General features: G+C 31.8%; 1 protein-coding gene across 1 annotated transcript; it reads left to right on the top strand.

Moving 5' to 3' along the window:
• Positions 1 to 26,008, top strand: LOC143084411 (uncharacterized). The gene is made up of 10 exons (XM_076260788.1): positions 1 to 228; positions 1,310 to 1,648; positions 3,709 to 4,081; positions 8,468 to 8,818; positions 13,039 to 13,392; positions 17,212 to 17,454; positions 18,647 to 18,931; positions 20,756 to 21,017; positions 23,461 to 23,883; positions 25,194 to 26,008. Exons 3-10 carry the CDS (start codon positions 3,712 to 3,714, stop codon positions 25,195 to 25,197), a joined length of 2,292 nt encoding a protein of 763 aa, XP_076116903.1. The 5' UTR covers positions 1 to 228; positions 1,310 to 1,648; positions 3,709 to 3,711; the 3' UTR covers positions 25,198 to 26,008.
• The last annotated feature ends 598 nt before the right edge of the window (positions 26,009 to 26,606 follow it).

The raw sequence follows: 26,606 nt of genomic DNA, 5'->3' as shown, positions 1-26,606 counted from the left end.
AAATTTTCCGGTACGGAGATGTAAAGAGTAAAAAGTTAGAAATACTCGAGGCACTTTTATCGAAGAGATTAAACGTCAATCTTCAAGACAACGATGGATATACTCCCTTACAACTATCAATACAAAATCTGAAGATTGACGGAACGAAGAAAATTTTATCTGCTAATCCTGATTTGTTACTTCAGAGACAAAATAGATTAAATGAGTTTGATATGTGTTTGATGATCGGTAAGTACATTTAGAACAATTTTATTCTAAGTTTCTTTATTAGTTATTTGGAATCAAGTCACAACAACCGTATTTGATAAAAAAAACGCAATTATATATAAATTCAATGAATAAAAAAAAAAGAAATAACAGTAACTTTAAGTATCATCTAATAACAATAATTTTGATGAAAAATGGAGTAATAAAAGACACTAAAAAGACGAAAACAGAAAGGAAAAACCGAAAATGGGAATTAATATTATGATAACAATTAGTAAAGAGAATAAAGAAGTGGTTAATTAGAATCGAATCATTGAGATATACAGTCCTCACCAAGTATATCAGGCGTAAAGTTTGTGACTCTAGACGCGCGTTTCGACTTGTTAATACTCATTCATGGTGCTAGAATCAAAACAGTTATGATGCTAACTCAAATACTACATGTAGTACCAACTTAAAAGCATTATATATACTAAAGAAGATTTGATATGATTGCCACTGAGACAACTGTTCACAAGAGACCAAACTGACACAGAAATTAACAGCTATAGGTCACCGTAAGGCCTTCAACAATGAGCAAAGCCCATATAGCATAGTCAGCTATAAAAGGCCCCGATATGACAATGTAAAACAATTCAAACGAGAAAACTAACGGCCTTATTTATATATAAAAAAATGAATTCAAATCAAAACATGAGATTCCCACAACAATGTGACAAATACGAAGAAGAAAGTAATGCCTGACGTTAGAACAATTTTCGTATTTCGAGTTTTTCAAGATGTTGTGAACAGTAGATTTAAGTAGAAAGACCATTGATAATTAATGTCAAAACAAAAGTGAAAAAACTTAGTTAGTGTTACCCTAGGGAGCAGAAGGTCCACCAGAATTGGTAAAGATCTAAGCTTGTATAAATTCATTAAAAATACCAGGCGCGCGTTTCGTCTAGATACGACTCATAAATTGACAATCAAGGGCAATACTAGACTATAGTATATTAAAATGTATTATTACTACTGACAATCGATGTTGATGTGCTTATCAAACTTGATGACTTTGTTCTTTCTTTCTGTGAATATGCATTTGTGCGGTGTTTTTCAACAGATGACAGGCCACAAGAGTGCTTGCTGTTCCTAGACGCCCTTACTGATCACCAAGGCTTAGGCAAACATGTTGATGTCTTCTTTCATAAGTTTTGGGAATACATCAAAGCAAAGGATATGTCAGACAATAGCGCTGTTGTCGACAGCGTTACATTCAAAATGTTGTCTACTGAGGAATTGGTAAATGTAAATGTAGAAAACAAAAGGGACGACTCACCACTCATTTACTTCTGTCAACTTGGATGCATTAAATCCGTGAAAAGGTTATTGTTTCACAAAGCCGATGTAAACCATGTTGGAAAGAGAGGAACTGCTCTACATAACATGATTGATTTAAAAGGTTAGAATTAATAACACGTTCAAATTTGCGCGGTGTAACGACGCTATTTGTAATAAAATGAAATTCTGTAATAAAGTTACTTTTGATGAAACGAATTCAACGCATTTTAATAGACTTATCGCTCATTAGCTACATATAAATGGTAAATAAAACCAACACATAAATCAGTTTATTGAGCATTCGCTACTTTTCTCCCAAATCATAAAACCATAATTTAGTGTATTCAAAGACCAACATTTCCAAAAAAAATCTTTGACTAGGGTAGAACCCCTTAGTCATGTTAGTGTTTTGATTGATTTGAAAACTCCTTAGTTTGAAATGTGAAGTAAGACAAACGCATTTTTTTGGATACTAGTACCGCTTATGTTTTTACCACTCCATAGACGATTAAGATAAGCGTCTTATAAGCATTTGTTTGAAAGACAAGAGAGACAGGTTTTGCAATCCAGAAGATATTATGAAAACTTGTCGAGTGCAATTATGGTAGTCTTCAAAAGAAAACTAAGACATGTTTATGTAGGAGTTAATTTAAAATACAAATTAATGAAATCCCCGTATTCGGTCTTTAAAACATTTAAAAGCTCATTAATAAAACAAAACAAGTGATGATATATACGTTATAATATTTTGTAAAGACTTACGGACACAATACGGAAAGAAAAAAATACGTGTAAATTGAAATTTGTGAAATTGTCTATTAAACAAAAATGTCGAAACATATCGAACCAGGTACATGTAACGTCTTCATTGTCTTTAAGTAGATATTTGTAAAATTGTCAGTCTTATCGAAAATTCTATGTATATGTTTGGTTACTATCATAAATTAACTGTTTACAACACAACTACTTGTTGTTTGGTTCCTCAACGCTCTGTAATTTAGTTTCTCTGGCCTTTTAATCTTTTTTTTATTGGAGCGTCCCTGATTCTATACACGAATTAATATTGTGCGTGTGGCGTTTGATATTTAAATCCTGGTATTCTTATTGATTTTATTAACTATCACGTATTTGTTTTTATACGCCTATTCAAATATCTTCATAAAAAGCTTCATATTTGAATTGCAGTGATAACTGATCATACATTCAATAGATTGATATTGCTCTTAATTTCATATATCGCGTAAACGTAAGAACACTTTGTTTCAATTTTTGTTTACGAAAAATTCAAATGCGATCCATATACATAAAGGGAAGTATTTTCCATTGTTGACACGTGCACACCAATACGCATCGGTCAGGGCTGTTATTTTTGTGTGAGCCAAATTGTTTTGTTTTATATATTTATGTTTTGATATACAGTTGAATGATTCAAAGATATTTAAGCTATGTTAAGCAACATTTGCAAAATCTTTTACAGTCTTTTCAGTATTTCATATTAAAATAAAATCAACATTTTCCACCACATATATCATGATATAATGTATGTGTTTCCCTTGCATACATGTTGAAACCGACAGTTCAAAGGTACCAGAGGGACATTCAAAGTCATAAGTCGAAAACAAACTTGCAACGCCACGGCTAAAATAAAGCACAACAGTCAAACAATAGTAAACACAACATAGACAACTTACCATAAAGACAGAGCAACAACAAGACTTTGTCAATGTCCTGCTACGTGACCTAGAGTAAGGAATATAAGATATAATGGTCAGGAAATTTGAAGGTTTGTTATCTCTTTATTGCCAAATATCGGAAGGTGGTTTTTTTTCGTTGATAGTATCAAATGAAATTTTATTTTAAGTTTGTTTTTGTCACGATGCATGAAAATAGTGTAGCATTGACTGCTCAACCTTAAGTGTCCCTGAGTTGTTAACTTTTCATAAAGGATGATGTAGTTTAATCATACGGAAATTGTGAAATTGATTGTCGATTGAGATCATTTAAACATTTTGCTACTGTAATTACCGTTAAGTTAGTTTTATGTGTACCATAAATACATGTCAACTATTTAAGGTAGATCCCGATACTAAAGGATATAACAACGTTTTCAAATTTTATTATTACATTTTCGTATATTCTTGTATGACATAAACGATGATTATTTTTTTTTATAATATGCAGATAATGAAAATGCCGTGCCAATATTTGAATGTTTGCTCCAAAAAAAACGCGAAGCTAAATATTTTGGATGGTATGGGCAAGACAGTTCTGAAAAAAGCAATTGATATACTGTGTGGTAAGCAGACGATATATTGGAGTATGGATGATTATCATTTTCTAAATGGTTGTAATTTTACTCCTTCTCTTAGTTCATTTATCCAGAAAATGTTACAGGCAGGGGCGATCCCAGCTCGAGATGACTTGAATAATACATTATTTGTTTGTTCAAAGAAAAACGATTTTAAAGGAATGGAATGCCTAATACGTCATGGAGGAGACTATTGTGCAAAAGATAAAAATGAGATGCCTCTTGTGCATCTGTCTTTGGTAAATTGTGAGTATTTTTCAAATTATTCTTAACTATATCTTATGCTTAACAATATATGTGGACGTTTCAATGGACATGTATGTTGACGATTGGTTTAGTAGCAGTTTATTGTTTCTGTTAGTCCGTTATTTCCTCTTATAGTTGATGTTTCCCCACGGTTCTACTTTGTTACAGATTAGTTTACGCTTAATCGATTTATTACTTTTGAACTGCGGTATACTACTGTTGTCTTTATTTAACAGCTGTTATTACAAAAATGATAAAGGGCATATGTTTTGCTTCTCTTGGTTCTGTTCTTGTCTCACTTAATGCTGAGCAGGTAGTAAGCATATATGGAAGGTCTTCTGGTTTTTGATTACACAACTGATATGTTGGAGCAATTTCATATCTGCTGAATTTATGCCGATCAGCTTGTAGGGTATATGTTCGTGGCATCATCCTTTTGATAATACATTTTCGAACATCTACAAGTGTAGGTTGAAATGTGATGTATGATATATGCGGCTGAACAGTTTTGATATGCTTGATAGCTAGATAGTTAAGTGTTGTCTCTTGGACTGTATCGATTTGAAGAACATTATTCCAGTAGTTTGATAATTTAAGATTTACTAATATTTTTCATTTAGATTTTATATGTAAATTGCTTTGACGTTATATGAGTATATATTTTGAAGATCATATATTTGAAATGTTTCCAATGCACAAAAAAGAAGCTTTTTGGATTGTCAACACTGAATGTTGATTGGCGTTGTAAAACATCTTGAATAGTTTGATTTTTAGCCGATGGTAAAGAGTAGATTATTGAAATACATGTAACTAAGTCAGTATACAAATATATTGCCACTTTTACAATGAAGTTTTGTAAAATTTATATTTATATATTATATCCTAGAATGGAAAGTCGATATGCACTACTATTTTATTCAAAGGTCAAAACACAGGACTGTGCGGCATATTTTCAATATTTTTATGCCCCGAACTTGTTATACCTATACCTACATTATGTACTACTCAAATATATTCACTATTTCAAAATTCAATTTTCACCGCAAAAATATGTTTTATACGGATATATTTCCCAAACTATTTCTCTACAACATGAACATAGAGGACATATCTAGGAACCAGTATGTAAACAAAACGAACTACATGTATCTATGGATATTGTATAGTAGAGGCGTGATTTCAGAAACAGATGTATTTACAAAGTGCAACCTACAATTGTAAAGTGATAACCCCACTTAAAAAAGTAGGGGTATACTGTTGTGCTCTGCCTGTCCATTATTTTCTCATTTTTCAGTCCATCCGTCCCATGAATATTGTCGTCGCATTTTTCTCAGGAACTACAATACAAGGATTCAGGGTGTATATAAGTCAGCTTTACCGTGTGATGCGTTTTTAGAATCATCACTCAACAACTTCCTGTTTACCTAACGCTTGTATCATTTTGCACATGATAGCCAAATTGAAAATGTTTGTCTCATTTTACTCAGAAACTACAATACAAGGATTTCTTAAATTTGGTTTTCACGGCTATACAGTGATGCGTTTTCAAATTCATCACTAATTAAGTTCTTGTTTACTAAAATATTTGGGCGCGGATATTTTCATGGTGCAGTAGCTCGCAGTTTCACTTGGTTATATCATAATTTATCAATAACTCATCTGAAAGAACTGTTATTCATCGCGAGATTAACCAACCAAGTAACCATTACTTTTCGGTACTGGTTTTAAACCGTAATTGTGTTTATGATAGAAATGTGATATTTTTTGTGAGGCTAAGTTTTCAATTTCTGTCAATTTAATTTCAAACTCAAAATTTACCAACTGAACCAGAATCGGAAATTAATGTATTGTTGTAGAATGTGAATATAAGATTTGCAATATATTTATTTAAAGATTTCAACATGTTTGAAACAATCACAGTACGTATGTTCTTGTCCCGAGTCATTCGCAATCACATTTTATATTTGTTCGCTTTTTATTTCATTTTGTAAAAATTCTGGTAAAGTATTGCAATTAATTCATGCTTGTAAGTTAAGAAAACAATATTGTTTAAAGAAAAGAGTTTTGGTATTATTTTGGATTGTTCCTAGTGTCGTATTAAACTGTAACCAAAAAAAGGAGGATATATTGCCAAACCACTTTTTTAATTGAAAATAGGAAATTCAATGATATAATATAAAAAGAAACGCATAACGGATTTTTAAATTTTAATACATGTACACAAAAAATGTATTTGGAATGAAAATTTTACAATTACTACATGTAATAAGTAAATTCACCAAAAACGTATTTGCTTGAGAAGACGACAGTTAATTCCTTCTAGATTGAAGTAAATGGATCACAATCAAAGTTACTTCCGATGCCAATATAGTTGGTACCGGGTATGAGCACCCCTCCCTGCTGAGACTGATACATGACTTGATTTTGATGCAAACAAGGTTACACTATTGTTGCGTGGAACTGATCCTTTTGCAACATTTATCGGAGCTGATCAACGGTATCAGACTGGTTTGACGCTTGCGCACACGTTTATCCAGTTGGTCTTGTAGATGCTCAATAGGATTACAGACTGGTGTGTTCGAAAGCCAAGGTAGCACATTGATGTCTGCTGGTATCTGTGTCCGTGTCGACAATTGTGCTGTGGTTAACATTTTCAGTGTTTGTTTCGTCACTCAGGAACGACCGATGACGATATTTCAAATAGCAGGGTTATTTAGGTTATGAATACGTCTGCAACATACTGATATCATAACAATATTTTCGTTGTTGAACACTATGATATGATTTTTCAACATGTTTGTACCGTCTTTGTTGTCTCTTTGTCACTTTCCCCGTATTAATTCTCAATTTTATTTATGTATTATTCAGATTCAATAAAAACGATAAGTTCGTAAAATGTTAGACGTTCAAACAAACCACAGGCACCGAATTAGCAAGCAAGACATTCAAAAATCGTGTAGGTCAAATTTATGTCCTAAATCGTAGAACAATGATTATCACAGTTTTATCACATGTATATTTACCGAAGCACTGACTAACCTAGTGGGAGTTAACATACAACTAGTTTACATTTTTGTTGTAATATGCTAGCTAAGGCCAGCTTCCGGTTGAGGGATTTTCTCGCTGTTGAAGACCAAATGGTGTCCTTTTGCTTTTTTTTCCCTTGGTCGGGTTGTTGTCACTTTGACACATTTCCCATTTCTATTCTCAGTTGTATACACACAGTATATTATTTCGGCTAATTTTGCAGTTTATGTACATCCGGTAATGTACAGGGTAAAGTAAGCTATCATTTGACACCAGAAATTAATTGTATTTAAACGGACGTGGTTTACTATCTCATTTAATCGAAGACAAAATACCCAAAACAACATTTTCAATATCAAGGTTTGATAAGTTATCCTTTAAACCCGGACATACTGTTGTTGTAGATTTTTTCTCATCCTAAGCTCATTTGAATGGGAAAAAAATTAAATGATATCTGAACAAAACGGAACAAATGGTTTTTAATTATGTATAGAAATTTTGGTAAAAAACTGTTTGATAACTCCTAAATTAAATGTCTTGATTTGTCTTTGTCTATTTCGTTGGGTTGCTGTCGCATTATTGTATACCTCTATTACCTTTCAATCAAAACCGAAATATTGACATGGATATAACAAACGTTTGTCGTACTATAATAAATTAAAACCAGGATAAGCTATACGCCCACTTTTGAATATACAAAAATAATGGCCGCCCTGAGTAAATGAGATATTGCCTTATTTAGTAAATAAATCCCATTGCAGCCAACATTTCTGGGTTTCGGACAAGTTTGTTTTCCCAATCAAATGCCGTTTGACCGCAGATAATAAACCAAAAACACTTTGATTCTATGAAATTGTAAATCAAGATATTCCACTGGCTGTTTTCGATCTTTCCGATCCTTTTTTACCCCCTGATTCTAAGAAAGCGTGTCATTTCCGATTTAGATTTGAGTAAATATCACCTCGACTACATGTAACACCGGGTTAATAAGTTCAAGGTACAAGAAGTAATAAAAAGATATAATTTATGCTAACCCCAGGTATCTTTATAATACATTTTCGTTAAACATGCACGAACAGATTTGTAAACATGCATCAAAAGCATTTTGCACATTCAATCATTCTCCCCTGGAAAATAAGGCCAAATTGTTAGTCAGAGCGCGTTATTTAAAAGAAAGTAACAATACAATGTGTAATTCCGTAGTGAATTTTACATTTCATAACTTAATTTAAAACCATTATTTTATGACATCAACATTTGCAGTTTAAACAATAATTTTAATTGTTTGACGACATTAACCATATCTTCCTTTTGATATTGTAGTAAGAATAAATGTCACACTTTATTTATTTTTTCTAGCGTTAAATGGTGCACTGGAATTTTTGCACTTTCTTATTGATAGTGGACGCCCATTAAGCAGTATAGATTCCGTAAAAAAATCAATATTATTATCATTATTGAAGTCTAATAAAGGATATGGATATGATTATATGGAAGGAGATAAATTCAAATCAGAGATAGTGGCATTCCTTATAAAAAATGGAGCATGCTGTGTAAAAGATAAGGAAGGAAACGGGCCGTTGCATATTGCTGCTAAAAATGGATATCTGACAACTTTAAACGTACTTTTGAAGTCAGACCTTGGTTATATAAATGTATTTGACCACAATGTAGTTGGTGATACAGCGGTACACATCTGTCTAAAACATCGTAAGTAATCGGACAATGTATAAACTAAAACAAGTATAACATAGCTGTCGTTATTTAGCTATACCTTCTATAGTTATTACAGGTATCAGGCTTATAATTTGATACGCCAGACGAGCGTTTCGTCTCCACGAGACTCATCGCTAATATAGTCATGCTTAATCTCATTTCTATTTCTAAATAGGAGAGCGTATTTGATTTTCTTATCCAATTATCATATTTGACATATTGTCATGTTTACATGATCATTATACACATACTTACTTGATATATTGATACAAGAAAGCTACAAAGCAAACATTGTGTCGCATGGTGGCCCCTTAGTGTCACAAAGTGTCATGCATATTGTTGCCTAAGTGTTCAGGAAGAGTGCAAAGTATCTACAAATATTGACTACTAGTATTTAATTTTTAAAAGTCTGATGAACGATGGTTTATATTTTGTAAGAAGGTGCTATATTTAATATAGTACATATAATTGGTCTCATTAAAACCAGTATCTATTATTATAAAATAACGAGGTCCAAATTGTCAGCCGTAATGGGGTTGAACGACAAATCAAAGAATTCAACTTTATATATAGCTTATATAGGACAATGGTGTTGATTAAAATTACAGCACTCCTTTTGTTGTCCACATAATTAATACTGCCAATAATTAACAAGTTCCAGGTCGAATTCGATACCGATAGTTTATTCAACTGTTACCTACTACCTTATCTGTACGTTCCGTATCTGACAGGCGCATCACCATACAGTGTATTTAGGATTTTGCTATATTCACTGGTCATAACCATAGGGTTGACACTACTAAATTCAATCATGGTCATATTGCTCCCTATTGTAGTATTTTGATCAGTATGACTTTCTAAGAAGTCAATACGAATACCAAACATCTGGACTAACATCTAGGTGTATAGGTACTTTTTTCAATTGGTTAGCCTGCATGACGTAAAACAGCGAATCAAAGAATTTAACGTTATTTATATCTTATATAGGACACTGCTGCTGATAAAAAAAATACTTCATTCCAGGCCCTTTTGTTTTCCAAATAATTAATATTACCAATAATTGATAATAAGCATAGTATTATACTTTAATTCAGTCACGGACCCGTGACATCATTGGTGTGTTCTAGTGAATAGTGAAGAAAAGAGGGAGCGGTTAAGTGTTAGGAAGAAAATGTAGATTCATCGTTTTGGAACCATTTGGTTTTAAAAGCTGTCGTGATTATATTGTTCGGTTAGAGAATGTGTTAATATATTCTAAAACATTTTTTTTTCAAAGTAAAGTATTTGTTCTTCCTAAGAAATTCATTTAGTATTTTCCGAAACATGACGATTGAGAACAACTGAGGTCTTCAATCGGTTCTGAATGTAACACCTTAACCTGATTTAATTTGTGTCGTCATGCAGCGTAAATTGATGGCAACATATATAGCTTTTACCTACAATACATTTTAACATGAAAAACAATCGATCGATCGATCGATCGATCGATCGATCGATCGATCGAGAGAGAGAGAGAGAGAGAGAGAGAGAGAGAGAGAGAGAGAGAGAGAGAGAGAGAGAGAGAGAGAGAGAGAGAGAGAGAGAGAGAGAGAGAGAGGGAGGACGAGAGACAGACAGACAGACAGACAGACAGACAGAGTGTAGAAGACATTGTAGCTTCTGTTCCCCGGAGTCCTTCATTGATTGTCTGTTGCGAGTTAGAATTATGACAGTTGTTTTCCATTTCGTTTAAGGTAGCTCATAGGTATATGATTCCCATTTCCTTATACTTTGCCATAATGAAGACCTTAATATGTTTTTTTTTCAAAAATGTAATAGGAAGGATGGGTCTCCGTGTTATTTTAGGCTATGAGTCGTTCAAAATTGCCAAAATTAGATAAGAATGATCATGAAAAAGAAATCAATGTCAATTGAAGGACAAGGTAAACTTATATTTTACATTCAGCAGAGGATATACCTATCAAAACTATAAATTATATTCTATTCATACTTTAAACGATAAAATTATTTCAAATCTCTACCTGTGTGAAGTTTACATTCTGACGTCAAACTCTCGATTCTACGTCAGAGTTAATGTTAATCTGACTATTCGGTCCCAGTACGTACAAACTTGCAATCCTTTATGGTTGGATTTAACATACATAAATAAAATACAAAACTAAGAAAGCAATGAATGAGGTTGTAAAATTTGGTATCTTCTTTTAATGCCCCATTTATGTTTTCTGGTCTGTTCGTCCGTTTGTTCGTCCGTCCGTCCATCCGTCCTTCAAATCGTCCGTTAGTCCGTCCCGCTTCAGGTTAAAGATTTTGGTCGAGGTAGTTTTTGATGAAGTTGAAGTCCAATCAACTTGACACTTAGTATACATGTTCCCTATGATATGATCTTTCTGATTTTATTGCTAGATTAGAGTTTTTATTCCAGTTTCACGGTTCACTGAACATGGAAAATGATTGTGCGGATGAGGCATCCGTGTACTAGGGACACATTATTGTTTGTGATTATTTGTTAAATATTTGTTGTTTTTATTGTGACTAAGATTATAACACGATATTGACTGCTAATTATGTTTTTTTACCCTTTTGTCTATTTTTCTTCACGCATTGTGGTCAATATAATGGAATTTGATGCGACTGTCGTACAAGTGAGATGTAAAGCGCTATATAACACCAAGTTCAATTAACCATTTTCTTCATAAGAAAATGCCTGAACTAAGTCAAGTATATGACAGTTGTTATCCATCTGTTTAATGTGTTTGAGCTTTTGATTTTTGCATTTGATTAGGGATTTTCCATTTTTTATTTTCCTCGGAGTATAGTATTTTGTGATTTTACATTTTTTTTGTCTGTTGATCATTTTTGAAGTTATTTTCTATCGTTTTGTCCTGATGTCATCGCCTTATTAGTTTGAATATTACACACATGGAAAACCTGCAGTATATACATGCAAATTATGTAGACAACGTGTTGTTAATTATTGTGTCATTTGGTCTCTTGTGGAAAGTTGTCTCATTAGCAATCATACCACATCTTTTTTTTTCATAAATATATGACGACAAATACTGAAAACTAGGAAATAAATAAAAGGATATTTTTATTCCATACTTTTTGAAAAAAAGACATTGAAATCAAATTCTGTAAACTAAGTCTATAATCTTTCAAATTACTAAATATATTTTTTTTTTATGAGAATTAGACTTTATATAAATACTACAGTATTTAAATAACAAAGAATCAATCAATCAATTAATAATTTACAAATCAATCAAGATCAGGGGTCAATAGCTCCTTCTTTGATCTCTTCAATATATTTCTTTCTTACTTACCTGAAATATTCGATTATTATAAGTTTAAAAATTTACACATTTGATAAGTGACTTGACGACTGTAATAAATTACTCACCATTTCATAAAATTATTTGTCAAGCCATGAGGTCAACAACCATGCTTGATCATTCTTGATCATTCTACTTTCGGTTAAACTAGTTTTATATAATCAAAACAAATGACGGGCAAAAATCCGGTTATTTGGTGTTCTTTTTTGTATTACTTTCTTATATGATTGTTTATATATAGGATCACTGAATAATATATATGTATTGTGTGCTCGTATGCATACTTTGTAAAATGCAACTAACACAAGATATAAATATAAGATATATTTTGCTAATCAAACCCCCTGGTTTCATTAGCAATTAACAACACAGGGAGGAACCTTAGCGTCATTGTTGTAGCGCTAAGGGACATTGTTAACAACCAGTAGTGAAATAACATATTTAAAGTTGAAAAAAAAATTTAAAAAAATATATGGCATAAATAAAACTCAAAAATCTGACTTTATTTGATTAAAAAAAAAGTAAATCCGGGGGTTCACAATTATTTATTATGAATTTATCCCTTAATCATCAATATTGGAATATGATTAAACAATGATTTACCTGATAACGCTTTTTTTGTCATACGTATTGATGACCGGATCATATTCAATCAATCCCAGATATAGACCACTTGTTCTAATCTCAGATATAGACCACTTGTTCTAATCTCAGATATAGACCACTTGTTCTAATCTCAGATATAGACCACTTGTTCTAATCTTTAAAAAGAAAATGTTCCTTTAAATACCATTAATGATACTTTACTGATGGTGATTTTTTCATTTATATAAACACGAAATAATTCGATCCATATGTTTTTACTTTCTGGTTTTTTTTCAGCAAAGGCTAACGTATATGAAGTTGTTAGAAGGTTGCTAGAAAGTCATAACTCAAAACTGGTTTGTAATTTTAACAGAGAGTCGGTATTGTATCTTTCGACGGTTATTTCCCGAGAACTTAATACATGCGATGTAGATGTAACATCACTTACAACTCAGTTGGTCACAACATTACTTGAATATGGAATTGATCCGAATAAGCACTTGCAGAATCATATACCGTTGTTTGCTGCATTGAAATTAGGAAATGTCAAGACTTCAACATTCCTGTTGGAAGCTTCTGCAAATGTCAATGTAACCAACTCTAGCGGAAAATCTGCACTTCATATTGTTTTTGAAAGTAATAGAGGAAAAGGTAAATCTTTATAACGAAACATTTTTATGAAATATGATGTGGTTATATAATATAATTTCACTCATGTACTAAATAATTACTCTCAGTCTGTGTGAAAGACTGAAACATTTGACTGACTACTCAAAGTCTGTTTTTCTACATTCCATTTTTTTATTTGGTTTAACAGTTATTCATAATCAGTTTGGAGTTGTTTCATCTTTTATATTCCTATGAATGTCGCTTGCGTTGCAGTAATGCTGCTGTGTATGTTTATAAATCCAATAACAAATCGGTTCTTTTTTCTTCTTCTCTTGAACAAAATATGCCAATGTTGGACATAGAAGAAATAATGAACGAAAGGATCACAAAGAGTTTGTTTCCGATTGAAAAATGGAAAGTTCCTTCCTTGATTTATCAGTTATCGGTTTACTTTATATCTGATCTCAATGGCAAAATATATGAAACTTCAATGAAATTGCACAGAAAATCTTCTTCTTCCGTATGTATTCAAGATTTTTCGCAGGGTGTCGACTATACAATTAGTTAATATTTTACAAGGTAACCAGTAAATGGAACAAAAACAAAAATGTGTATGTTTAAATGTTGAAGTGGATGTATATCGATCATCACAAATGTTAAATCTTACTATGTAAAACATATGATAAGATTTTTATCTCAACACAGGTTTCCTGATTAAGGTTTGTAGACAAAACATGACGCAAAAATTTTTAGATTATTAACATTATAAAATCAAAAAGGCGTAAACAAAACAGTTAAACAATATGATAGAAATGTCTACCACAGGCAAATGCCAATTCAGCAATTCTTTAAACAAGCGACTGCCACTTGGTGTTTGATGTCTTCTGTTCATCAAACGCAGTACTTTAATTTATAGACTTCGTCTGTCTGAATTCTGATCGGAGTTCGGTATTTTAGTTTCAATTTTTTTCAATGTACATTCCTTTTCCAGAAGTTTTCTTCCATATTAAATCTTCATCATATTTACTTTTTAAATACCAGAAAAGAGGAAGACACTGTGATTAATAATTCGAACTTATGGATACAATTATGATATAATTTTTCTTAATTTATGAAAAAACTCACATGAATTCCAATTACCGTAGTCAATATTGAAGTATTGAAACAAAAATCCTATTGTAATTGGAGATCCAAATCTGTATTTTATTTTTCAATATATTAGTACCCATAAGTTCGAATTATTAATCACTGAAGTAGGTCATTGGTTTGTTTATGGGAATTAACAATTGTATCTTAAACAAAAAAATATATAGTCTTAACGTATTTGTTATTGCAAAGGTTCAAAGTGACTATATGTTTCAAATTCATTTTTAACACAGTAAATCGTTGATCTACAAAGACTTCTTATAAGGAATTTTTCCTCATTGCCTTTTTTTTGTATTTTTCATGCAGTTTATTCAGTTTTGATACAAAATTCATTAATGCTGAATTTGTTAAGATAAAGGGAAATTAATACTTCAGCCTATGATATGGCCAATAATAAAATTGAGAATGGAAATGGGGAATGTGTCAAAGAGACAACAACCCGACCATAGAAAAAAAAACAACAGCAATGTAGCGAGAAATTCCCGCACCCGGAGGCGTCCTTCAGCTGGCCCCTAAACAAATATATACTAGTTCAGTGATAATGAACGCCATATTAATTTCCAAAATGTACACAAGAAATTAAAATTATAATAATACAAGACTAACAAAGGCCAGAGGCTCCTGGCTTGGGACATGCGCAAAAATGCGGCGGGGTTAAACATGTTTGTGAGATCTCAACCCTCCCCCTATACCTCTAGCCAATGTAGAAAAGTAAACGCATAACAATACGCACATTAAAATTCAGTTCAAGAAAAGTCCGAGTCTGATGTCAGAAGATGTAACCAAAGAAAATAAACAAAATGACAATAATACATAAAGAACAACAGACTACTAGCAGTTAACTGACATGCCACCTCAAGACTTCAATTAGACTGACTGAAAGATAATGATTTCATCATATGAACATCAGGCATAATCCTTCCCGTTAGGGGTTTAGTATCATACCATCATAACATATATGAGAAGAACATAACCCGTGTCATGCCAACAACTAGTTTTTGAATAAATGTGTTGAGTTCCGATGCAAAGACCCTATTAGTGAATCAATATTAACGCCAAAACATGCAATCTTTCTGACCTGACAACAGTATCGTAACTATATCAACTATATCCCTTCTTAATAAGTCTATTCAAAGGTTTTGTTAGTTTCGGAGGTGAATACTGACACCTTTGTGCTTCATAAAGAATATTTCAATAAAAAATTGGATTTGAAATACCTGAACGTATAAAAAGTCTGCATGTTGAGCTATATTTACGAATGATGTCCTTATACCGATGATAAAATTTGGTAAATGTTTTGACTAGTTTGTGATATCGAAAACCCTGGTGTAATAATTTTTCAGTAATACATAAATTTCTCTCGTTAAAATCTAAAACATTGTTACATACACGAGCGAATCGTACAAGTTGAGATATATAAACAACCTAAGATGGTGACAAGGGAACGTCACCATCTAAAAATTGATAATTAACGATATGAAATGAAAAATCATCTCTTTTATCATAGTTAGTGATATAGATATCAAGATCGAGGAAAGGGCAGTGGTCATTGTTAGTTTTAGCTTTATTTAAAATAAGTTCAACAGGATAAATGTCTCTAGTATACATACTGAAGTCGTCATTATTGAGAGCCAAAATATCATCCAAATATCTAAAAGTATTATTTAATTTGTTTATCAGATGTTGTTTCGATGGGTCTTTGCTTATTTTTGTCATAAATTGTAACTCATTAAATGCATATTTTATATATAAAGTTGCACATTGACTGTTTTTATAACAACTTAATTAGCAACTTTACATTAAGGATCACTGATAAAACATTAGACTGTGTCAAATGGAGGTAATTCTGACACAATTTGAGAAGAAACATATGTGAAATTAGATGTAAAATGGTGAGAATATGTTTTTTTTTTTTTTTATCTCTCATCAATTATAACCCTAAATAGTATTTTCTATGTTTCCATGTGTTCTGGACACAACACTGATTTCCCATATACCCCATACTTCCTACCACAGTATACTTGTCAGCCGAAGTGGAATACATAAATTCTGGGTTGACACATATATGGTCTGTCTCATTTGTTGTACAGATTGAGCCACTTTTCGATATTGTTAAGGAGTTCACATATGTGTAAAAACAGCACATTTATAATCCTATCCGTGCAGAATGTATATAAATCATTTATAATTTGAATTATAACTTTTTGAAATGTACTCCTAAATAACCATCATGTTTTCAAGGTCGTAAAGACTTTCATAACACATGAACGTGTGTTTATACATTGAAGCAATGTCTACTTCTATCGACATACATAACCCCACTCCGTTTGGCGATCATCAGATTCTGATTGTTTCAAAATAATTGTATATTTATGTTTGAAAATATTTGTTTAGATATTTGAAATTCTGTCTGACAATTACTAAATGAACAAAAATATTATTTTGAATCTGTTTTGATGGTCTTACCAAATAAACTTGTTAAATCTGTAATAATGCTGAGGAATTAATGTTTACATACATTTTATGTATCATGATATAGGTGTAAGTATCCTAGTTAATGATCATGATTTCGTTTTAAGGAGTCGAAATCACACGCAGTGGTCTGTTACATAAAACCTTAATAAGGTTTGAATCAGTGGAAAGTATGTATTGCATAAAATCTCAATAAGGTTTGAATCAGTAGAAAGTTCATAATTTTATCTTTTTTCTCTTCAGAAAATGATTTTTGTCTTACGCAAATTCTGCTTGAAAAGGGTATCAATGTTAATTTAGTAGACGTACATGGAAGATCTGCATTGTTCTCTCTGGTTGAAAAATATATCAGAAATGGATTATCGAGTTGCGAATCTAACGATCGCACGTTTGAGAAAATTTTCAAGGTTCTTTTGAAGTATGGTGCCGAAATAAATCTATCTGACAAAACAGGAGGGACAGTATTGAGCTACTTCTGTATTTTTGGTTAGTTAAATCTATTTATAGTCATTCGTTTTCAAAGATATATATATAGATTGTGTATTTATTTTTTTATGCCTCACCTACGATAACAGAGGGCAATTATGTTTTCTGGTCTGTGCGTCCGTTCGTTCGTCCGTCTGTCCGTTCCTTCGTTCATTCGTCCGTTCGTCCGTTTGTCCGTCTGTCCTGCTTCAGGTTAAAGTTTTTGGTCAAGTTAGTGTTTGATGAAGTTGAAGTCCAATCAACTTGGTTCCAATAGGATATTAATAACTTGTCATTGTTCCATTACAATATTTATGTTAATACCATTCGGTCATTAGTTATATGACGTAAAACAGTGAGTGATACAAAAGTATGTAAACAACAATCAATTTTGAAAGTTTGGGAAAATATTCAAAATTGTCACTTAACGATGATCATTGAATTGAATTTAAAGTTGATGTGACGACAGCTTCATGGTATACTACTAGTATCTGAACCAAAAACTTTACCTGCGAATGTTCTAGTCGTATACTATCACTAGTACTGATTCGTGAATTTCAATTAAGACAGTAATCCGGCTTCTATAACGCGAATATGTGTCATAAGGAACTAGTGCATTTTGTTTCAAGTTGATGTGAAATTACCTTCCTTGTACCAAGTCATGAATATGACAGTTGTTGTCCATTAGTTTGATGTTTTTTAGCTTTTGATTTTGTCATTTAATTACGTGCTCTCCGTTTTGAATTTTCCTCGGATTTTGTCATTTTTGTTATATTTTCGTTTTCCTAGTGATATACCATTTACATTTTTTTCTACCGTTATCGAAAAGGACTAACGGTCGGCATATTATCTGATGGCCGCGGAGACCAAAAATCATAACATTCATTTACTACGTACCGTAGGGAGAGCATACACATATTTTTTTGACGTCAGCTGATTTTAAAAACTTGCTTGTTGTACCGATAATAAGCGATGCAAGTGATTACGCTCAAGCACAGTTATCTTTTGTGTTTTAATCTTTATATGAAACACAATTTTTTAACATATCATCAACTATAGACTCGATATTGCATACTGCATATTACAAACTGGATATTGTAACATTGAAATGAAGGATGGTATGTGGACATATTTTATGTTATGTTCTACATTGTATACGTACCTCATACAATATCTAGCATTGAAACATTGTCTACTTAACTTTACTGAACAGGTACAAATGAAGCACAAAGAAAAATATTGTTGGCGAACGGAGCGAACCCAAACATTGGATTCTGCCTTGAGGATTCATTCGAGGGTACTCCTTCAAATAGATATAGTTTTAACCCACTATACACAGAAACTGATCATACCAAACGTAATACAAAAAGGTCTGATTTGATGCACAGTGTTCAGCAAAGACAATCAGGTCTTGTAGAAGAGTTAATCAAACACGGCGCTAACGTAAATTATACTGACGAAATGAAGAAATCAGCTTTACATTATGCTTGTGACCTTGGTAAGTAAAGTTGTGCTACAAATGTATTTGTCGATAAAATGTACACATAGTTTGGGATTCTGGGAAAGAAACGTTTTATTTGATATAATATTTGATACAACATATATCAAACTAGAATTCTATAAATAAAACATATACATAGTCCTCTTATGATTTACGCCGGTTCATCGAATGATCGTATGCCATACAACACGTAGAGACGGCAATATTTTAGATCGTGCACGAAAGCAAATATTTACTGTACCCGTAAGTAAACACACTATTGATATTAACGTATAAGACTAAGAAAACGGGATAATTTACAATCTTTAACGATTTACCATTAAAGATATAATTATACAGGTTTGAAAGAAAGAAAATAATTATCTCAGTTTTTTTTAATATTTAAGGAAATTAAAAGAGCTGTCACCTCATTTTTTTCATCGCTTGTTTATGTTGAATGTTTGGGAGACCTTCAATTTTACATTCATGTACATATATGAACCTTTCCACAGAATGCTCATATACATCAGACGAAAGACGTCATGTAAACCAAAGAACATTGAGCAACTCATCAATAAGAATCATTCGACGTGGAAGATCGAAACAACACAAACAAATGAAAAATCTATTCACATATTGCGAAAGACAACCATTGACAATGTCCCTTACTTTTGATTTTCACACGAACATGCATAAGTGGCTGGGTATAATCATCATTCTAATGCAGCAACGTTTGCAACGTTCATTTTGATTGGATAGCGTCACTTTCTTACATGGCATCAATTGACAATTGATGCTATGGGACGTACGCGCAAGCGCAGAGGGCATATGACAGATTTTAAATACATGTTTAACGTTGTTTTCTGTCAGTTTCATTAGAATGGAGATAACAATATTGTATTTTAAGCTCCGACGGCACCAAATTTGGATTTGATGGTCGCAAATACCCGTTTACTGTCTCCGCTAACGCGTCGCCAGTAAACTTAATTTGCGACCATCAAATCCCCAATTGATGCCGTCGTAGCTTACAATACAATACAGTTATCTCCTAATTGACATATTTTGTCTCCATCCAATCCCTTTTCATATCAATAAGTAAACCTGCATACTACAAATGTTTTAACATGCACTAATATCATGGCAGGAAAACCGTTTATGTGTGAATTATTTTCCATGTGAGTGACTTTTTTGTGCCCAAGTAAATGTTGCTTATCGTCCCAATGTATAAATATTGCTGGTTGCTGTTCAGATGTTCTGTATGTTTATATGTATGTGCTGTTCTGATTGCTATGATATAATGGTTTATGCATGCGTATTTGTGATTGAGATCGTTTTACCTTTCAGAAATTTATTTTGGGGATTGTAAACAAACTTTTTTCATTTTACATGCAGAAGATATGCTATGTTACTTAGTTTTGACAATTGGGTCGTATTCATCCTTCTTTCTATCGTTGTTTTCTTTTTCAATTTTATTTAATGTGTGACAACAAAAAAACAACTGCTATAGTTACATTGATATTATCATAAGCATTGTCTTTTGTTTTGGATTTTTTTATAATATTGTATGTAATATGCTTTCTACATCAGGAATCTGATGTTCAGTAGTTGTCGTTTGTTGATGTGGTTCCGTTTGAATTGTTTTACACTAGTTTTATTGTGTGCCCTTTATAGCTTGCTGTCCGCTGTGAGTCGTCACGGTCTCCATATTGAAGACCGTACATTGCCCTATAATGGTTTATTTAATTATCATTAATATTATTATTATTATTATTATTATTATTATTATTATTATTATTATTATTATTATTGGTTTGACAAACAATCATAGCTTTATCTTTATAGGCCAGTTGAAGGATAGATATGAAATTTCAGCACTTCTCGTAAAGTATGGATCAAACTTAAACGCAAAATCCGTCACTGGAGAAAAGCCTTTAGATCTTGTTGTGCAAAATATGATCAAAGACATTAAGAATCTCGAGCTTAAAGGACCAAAAGAAGATACGTGCATGGAACTAACAATCAATTTGTCTCTATTTAATCTACTTGTATGTGGAGGTGCAGATCTATGCCCTGTAGATTTTAATTCAAACGAGGCAAGGTACATGTACGTAATGTTTTCTATTCACACAATGTCATCTAATGTTTAATATGTCGTAATATACAAGCAAAGAGATGTTGTGATTGAGAGATAGCAAACTATTTAGAAACGGCTTTCAATAAGGAAGGAAGATGCAATATATTTATTTTTAAAAGTTGCTACTAAACACTAAAAAAAAGTGTGACAAAAAAAATCTTATACAAGGAAACTGAAGTGTCGACTGTCGATTTTAGTCATGATGACTTTTTATAAAGTCAATGACTTGTCAATCAGCTTTGCTGCAAACAGTTTGGTAACGGAATATGACTGTTCAGAGTTGGTTTTCACTCCATATTACATGGTTTCACATTTTCAAATTCCTCGAAACAATAGTTTACTTGAAATTTAAATTTTGTTTTTAATCATATAGATATAGCTATCAAATTTAGCTTATAAAATAAACCATGAAAGCATGGAGTCAGTCTTGTTATTCAAAAACAGTAAATAATATTATTAATAATTATTATATTTAAGGATGTTCGCTACTCTGTTTAAAAATAACAAGCTTTTTAAAAGACTGTTATAAATTGAAAGTATATAAATAAAGAAACAAAAAAAAAAGCAGAAAAAAATGGAGGGTCCGTGTGCTGGTGTTTGAGATATAAGACGTTGAAAATTTGGCAGGAAATAATTCTCTCTAGATTTTTCTTTCACTTAACATTGGCACCTTTTTTGTTTAAAAATCTTTGAAAAAATAACAAGGATTTCATAAGATTTTGAAATATGGCTTTTTAAATCATATGTAATAAAAATATGAAAAGAAAAATAGGGGTTAGTGGGCAATTTTGTTTAATGTTAATACATGGATAAAACCAGAGGATTTCGAAAATCTGGCAAAAATTCAAAAAGTAGAGGAGCAAACATCCTTAAATCTCACGCATAATGCTTTAAAATTGTAAAAATATGCATTTAATGCTAACAACTCCTCATAGACAGTTTTGTCAAATAAACGGTTTAAAGATGCTGCCCATCTTATGATATTTACCCCTTTGTGTATTGTTTGCTTAAATGAATCATAAACATGTAAATAAAACATAAAATTGAATACAGGCATGAATTATCTATATCATTAAACAGGTTTCCAGGAAGGTCACATGCAATACAATATTAGGCCTTGTTCACATTGACCAAAACTCGATGTTGAGTTAGTGTAATTCTCACGTAAACTAAACACAGTTACGTTCCCATTGATAAAACTCAATGTTTACATGTTGTTTAAATCATGTTTTGTCTACATGTAGTCAATGGTCAATTTAGGCCTTGTGTAGATTAAGTGTACACAAAACTAGATATTTAGGATATGAATTTTACCATGTATCTTTGAAGAAAAAACGGGTTTTTTTTTTTTAAATAAAATTGATATTTATAATAACTATTAATTAAGTTATCTGCATAATTGTTTTTCTAAACTTGATATATTGCTTTGTTAATTAAGATAGCTTTATTAAGCCATAATCAGGACTCAAAGCTTCATCATTGCCAAACACGTAAACCATATGAAAATGTTTTCCGGAATCGACTGGATGTACACAGAAACATTTGCCTAGGGTCTTTACTCTATCAACGATTTACTCATATATGCACTATTTAAAGTAGCGTGCGGTAAATTGTATTGTTTGGCTAGAATCTCAGATCCAGTAAAATGCACTTTGAAAAAACCCATAAATTTGTAATGTACGAACTGTTATTATTTTTAAAGCCAAAGTCGTAGTTGTTAAGAAGTATCTGCATGGTAGTATTTGGTCATTGCTCTTGATTCAAACTCGGGACCGTTTTATTCAAGCAAAACTAATGAATTTAGAAAAACATGAATATTTTTCACAAAATCATCAACTCGCTATATCTTTTTAAATATTACGTCTACGCAAATGTATGCTTATCAATACCAAATTTGTCCAGCCTACTTGTGAAAACCCGTTAATGTCTGATTTATATTTATATCTGAGGGGGGAGTGGAGGAAGTATTTTGTCAAATGCTTTGGAATCAATAGGGACTTATATGGAACTGGTTTTTTTTAATAAGAATTCATGCCAGAGTATTCAAATAACAATATATATAAAAACATCAATCTCGTCAAAACATAGAAAAAAAGAAGATGTGGTAGAAGACAAGAGATCAAAATGACACAGAAATTAATAACTATAGCTCACCGTACGGCCTTCACCAATGAGCAAAGTCTATACCGTATCGTCGGCTATACAAAGGCCCCGAAACGACAATGTAAAACAATTCAAACGGAAAACTTACGGCCTAATCTATATACAACATGGATCCAAGTATTCAAAGTATTGTTCAAACTGTCAAATATATAAGCATACTGTTTTAAATCTGTACTTCAAATACACTATTTATGAGAATTATATACCGTTTCTATGTTTTAGTTACACACTGTTGCTTTTCACGTTTTAGAATAAATCGAGATACAAACCGATCAGCATTGCTCTCGCTAATAAGTAACGGACTTTTCCAAACTGCCGAATACCTATTACATTGTGGATGGAATATCAATCTAGAAGAGTGGATACGTGCATTTGATGTCTCCAAACTTGATTTGGAAAATCTAAAAAGATATAACGGCATCTATAAAAGGCATGGAATTGAATCAAAAAAAGCAGAATTCAAATCTTTCTTTGAAAACTTTGTTAAAAGTCAGATATCCTTAGCAAAGATGTGTAGGAAAGAAATTCGACAACAACTCTTAATGGTATCAAACGGTTCTGAAATTGAAACGAAGATTGCAACACTACCGCTTCCAGCAAAAATCAAATGTTTCCTATCGTTGAAGGAATTCATCCAAGACAACGAAATTATTCAGCTTGCAAAAACAGAAAGGTATGTTTTAAATTCGTACATTTCTCTTTTATAATGCTAAATATGATTGCAGTCGTTTTATCCGAAGCAAAATATGCATATTCAAACTTTTTTCTATTTCCATTAAGCTATATAATTTGAGAAACAAAGCATTCAGTCATTACCTTTTTTTTCCGAAAAAAAAAAAGAATATTATGATCCTAAAACAGGAAATAAACGTCACCTGTTTGCGATTTTTTTTTAATTATTTATTTTAATTGATCCATTTTTTCCTTTTTTCCTCGTTCCTTTCTTAAGTAAATAATTGTTGTAACCATTCCATTTAAGGAATTAGAAGCGATCAAAGTTTAAGAAGTATTTTGTAATGAAATGAATGGATACTTAGACCGAATAATCAATTAGTCAATTCTGCACTGTATCTATTTATTTTCATTTTTATGCAAAAATTAAAATGGAGTAACAGGAATGACCAACATATGCATATGCAAATCACATACAAAAACTAATGGTTATTTAAATGTTTTCTTAAGATTTAGCATTTTGTTTATTATTTTTGTATTTTTCTGCTTGATGTCGGTGGTTTTCTTCGAGAACTAAAGAATTCTTCGACCAAAAAAATTTTAAAAAAAATGGTCGCTGTGATATAGCATAGGGTGTTGAAATTATGTTGCACACCAGCATTCAATCAACCCCTTCTGCCTATGTCTACATAAAGTTAACGTTGGTGCAATAAAAGCAATCATATTCAACTTGGTCTTTTTATAAGCATTTAATTAACATCACTTACAAATTATCAACATATTTAAGTTCAAGATAAACGAATGTTATAATGTTGCTCTTTTGTCGGGTTGTTGTCACTTTGACAAATTTCCCGTTTACATTCTCAATCTAAATTTATTTTTATGCAACATCTTTGTATCAAATTGTGATTCTCTCAAAGTAGTAGGGGGGTTCTTGCCATTCACTTTTCTTGGGTGCGACACAGTTCAATGAAGATGATAGATCGTAACTCGCATTTGTCACCTAATTATATCAAACTCATATTAACTTGATATTAACATTGATCATGAAAATATTTCAAATTTTTGTTTTCTACGTAGCCTTATATAAGTGGAAATCAGTAACGGATTGTTTCCTGAATGCAAGGACTCATTTACATCTTATATTTTTTAATTTACATACGCACTTCAACGTTATTTTTTCAGTAACTGTCAAAATATAGCCTGACAATAAGAAGAGGTTAACAATATTTGGTACATTATAAACTGTAGAAAAAAACGTCTCAGATTCAGTAGTTGAATAATGTGGTTATTTTTTGTGCTTTATTTTAGGTAGATGTCTTCTGGATTCCAGTTATTAAAAGTAGACGGATCATACGGTGGTCTGTTCCAATTTTAAAACTAGTCCAGTTTTCTCTTTTAACGTCTGTCTTTGCAAATGACATAGCACAGACAGTTTAACTAAACAAGAGTTTTGTCTAATTAAACAAATCTAGATGAAACTAGATTGTTGAAGTTAAATGGTAATCTGAACATGGCATTGTTAGGTATGAATCTTATTTAATTAATTATGCGCCCTCTGTCCACTACTTTTCTCGTAAATGGAGTGATCGTTGTGATCGTAATATAACGACTGGATTATTCGTGTTATTTTTTTTGTATTTAAATGAATTGTTAGTTTTTGGTATGTTTTTGTAAAGTTTTCTCCGTTTGCATGATGCTTGGTGATATCACAAGATAAATAATTAATGCAAACATACCTAATTAACTGTTATTTGTATTGGTTGTTTATATTATTGAAGAGTATCATTGATAAATGTTTATGTTATTGTAAAAAAAAATGTTTTTTTTTGTGCATCGTTTTATTTTCATTGGATTTCTATTCTTTGACTTGCATCACTCTATTTCTGTATTAATTGCATGTATAAAATAAAGCTCCCGGAGTCATGGATATCTTTTCAAATTGTAATAATATAATCAATAGACCCTTTGTTCATTTACTTACCTCTTATGGTATCTCCGATTAGCACAGAAAAAAAAATACAATGTACACGTCAGCAGTTTCAAATATTAAAATACTATTGACCATTGTTTTTGCTGATTATAATTTTTTACAAATTGTATTGAATATGCAGTATGCTTTTAGCCAAGGAGATACATTTTCAGGTAAGGAACTTACCGTCACCATGCAGCATTCGACAGTGATGAAATCGCTATATGAAGAGCTAATCAAATGTTGCTACATTTTTTGTCATAAAATTCAATTTGATCATTCTTCTGATCTGAATTTGTGAATAGTCAAAATATGAAATAGACTTTCCTCTTTGTTGTGTATCTTTTATTTCTTTGTGTACTTCAAAGGGATAGCTTCAGTCAAGATAATCACCAACTAATGAATTATTCGGGGAAAATGTCATCATCTGTATTTTTGTAACGTGTAGTTAATATCAATTGTTTATTTGATGTTCACAAATACTCGTTTACTGGCTTCGTTTTCGAGTTGCCAGTAAACTGAATTTGCAACCATCAAATCACTTATTGGTGCCGTCGAAGCTTAAAATAAAATTAGTTATATCCTAAATTACTAGCCAGGATATCTGGACCATGTGCTGTTCACATGTCGTTTAAAGCTGATTGTGGAGGACTAATGTTGTAAAATTTCTTTGTTATTAACTTTAAAAAAAAAAAATAGACTTAACTTTTCTTTTAAGCAAATATGTGTTAATAACCAATAACATGTATGTT

This window comes from Mytilus galloprovincialis, chromosome 7, assembly GCF_965363235.1.
Source record: "Mytilus galloprovincialis chromosome 7, xbMytGall1.hap1.1, whole genome shotgun sequence".
In the NCBI taxonomy this organism is placed as follows: domain Eukaryota; kingdom Metazoa; phylum Mollusca; class Bivalvia; order Mytilida; family Mytilidae; genus Mytilus; species Mytilus galloprovincialis.
Note: the sequence above shows the minus strand (reverse complement) of the source record. Positions and strands in the feature narration are given on the sequence as shown.

Bases quoted from the DNA above. Each gene is read 5' to 3' on its own strand.
- LOC143084411 (XM_076260788.1), top strand. From the start codon at position 3,712: ATGAAAATGCCGTGCCAATATTTGAATGTTTGCTCCAAAAAAAACGCG. The intron at 8,819-13,038 runs GTAAGTAATCGG...GTTTTTTTTCAG, and splicing joins ACACATCTGTCTAAAACATC to CAAAGGCTAACGTATATGAA. The intron at 17,455-18,646 runs GTTAGTTAAATC...TTTACTGAACAG, and splicing joins GAGCTACTTCTGTATTTTTG to GTACAAATGAAGCACAAAGA.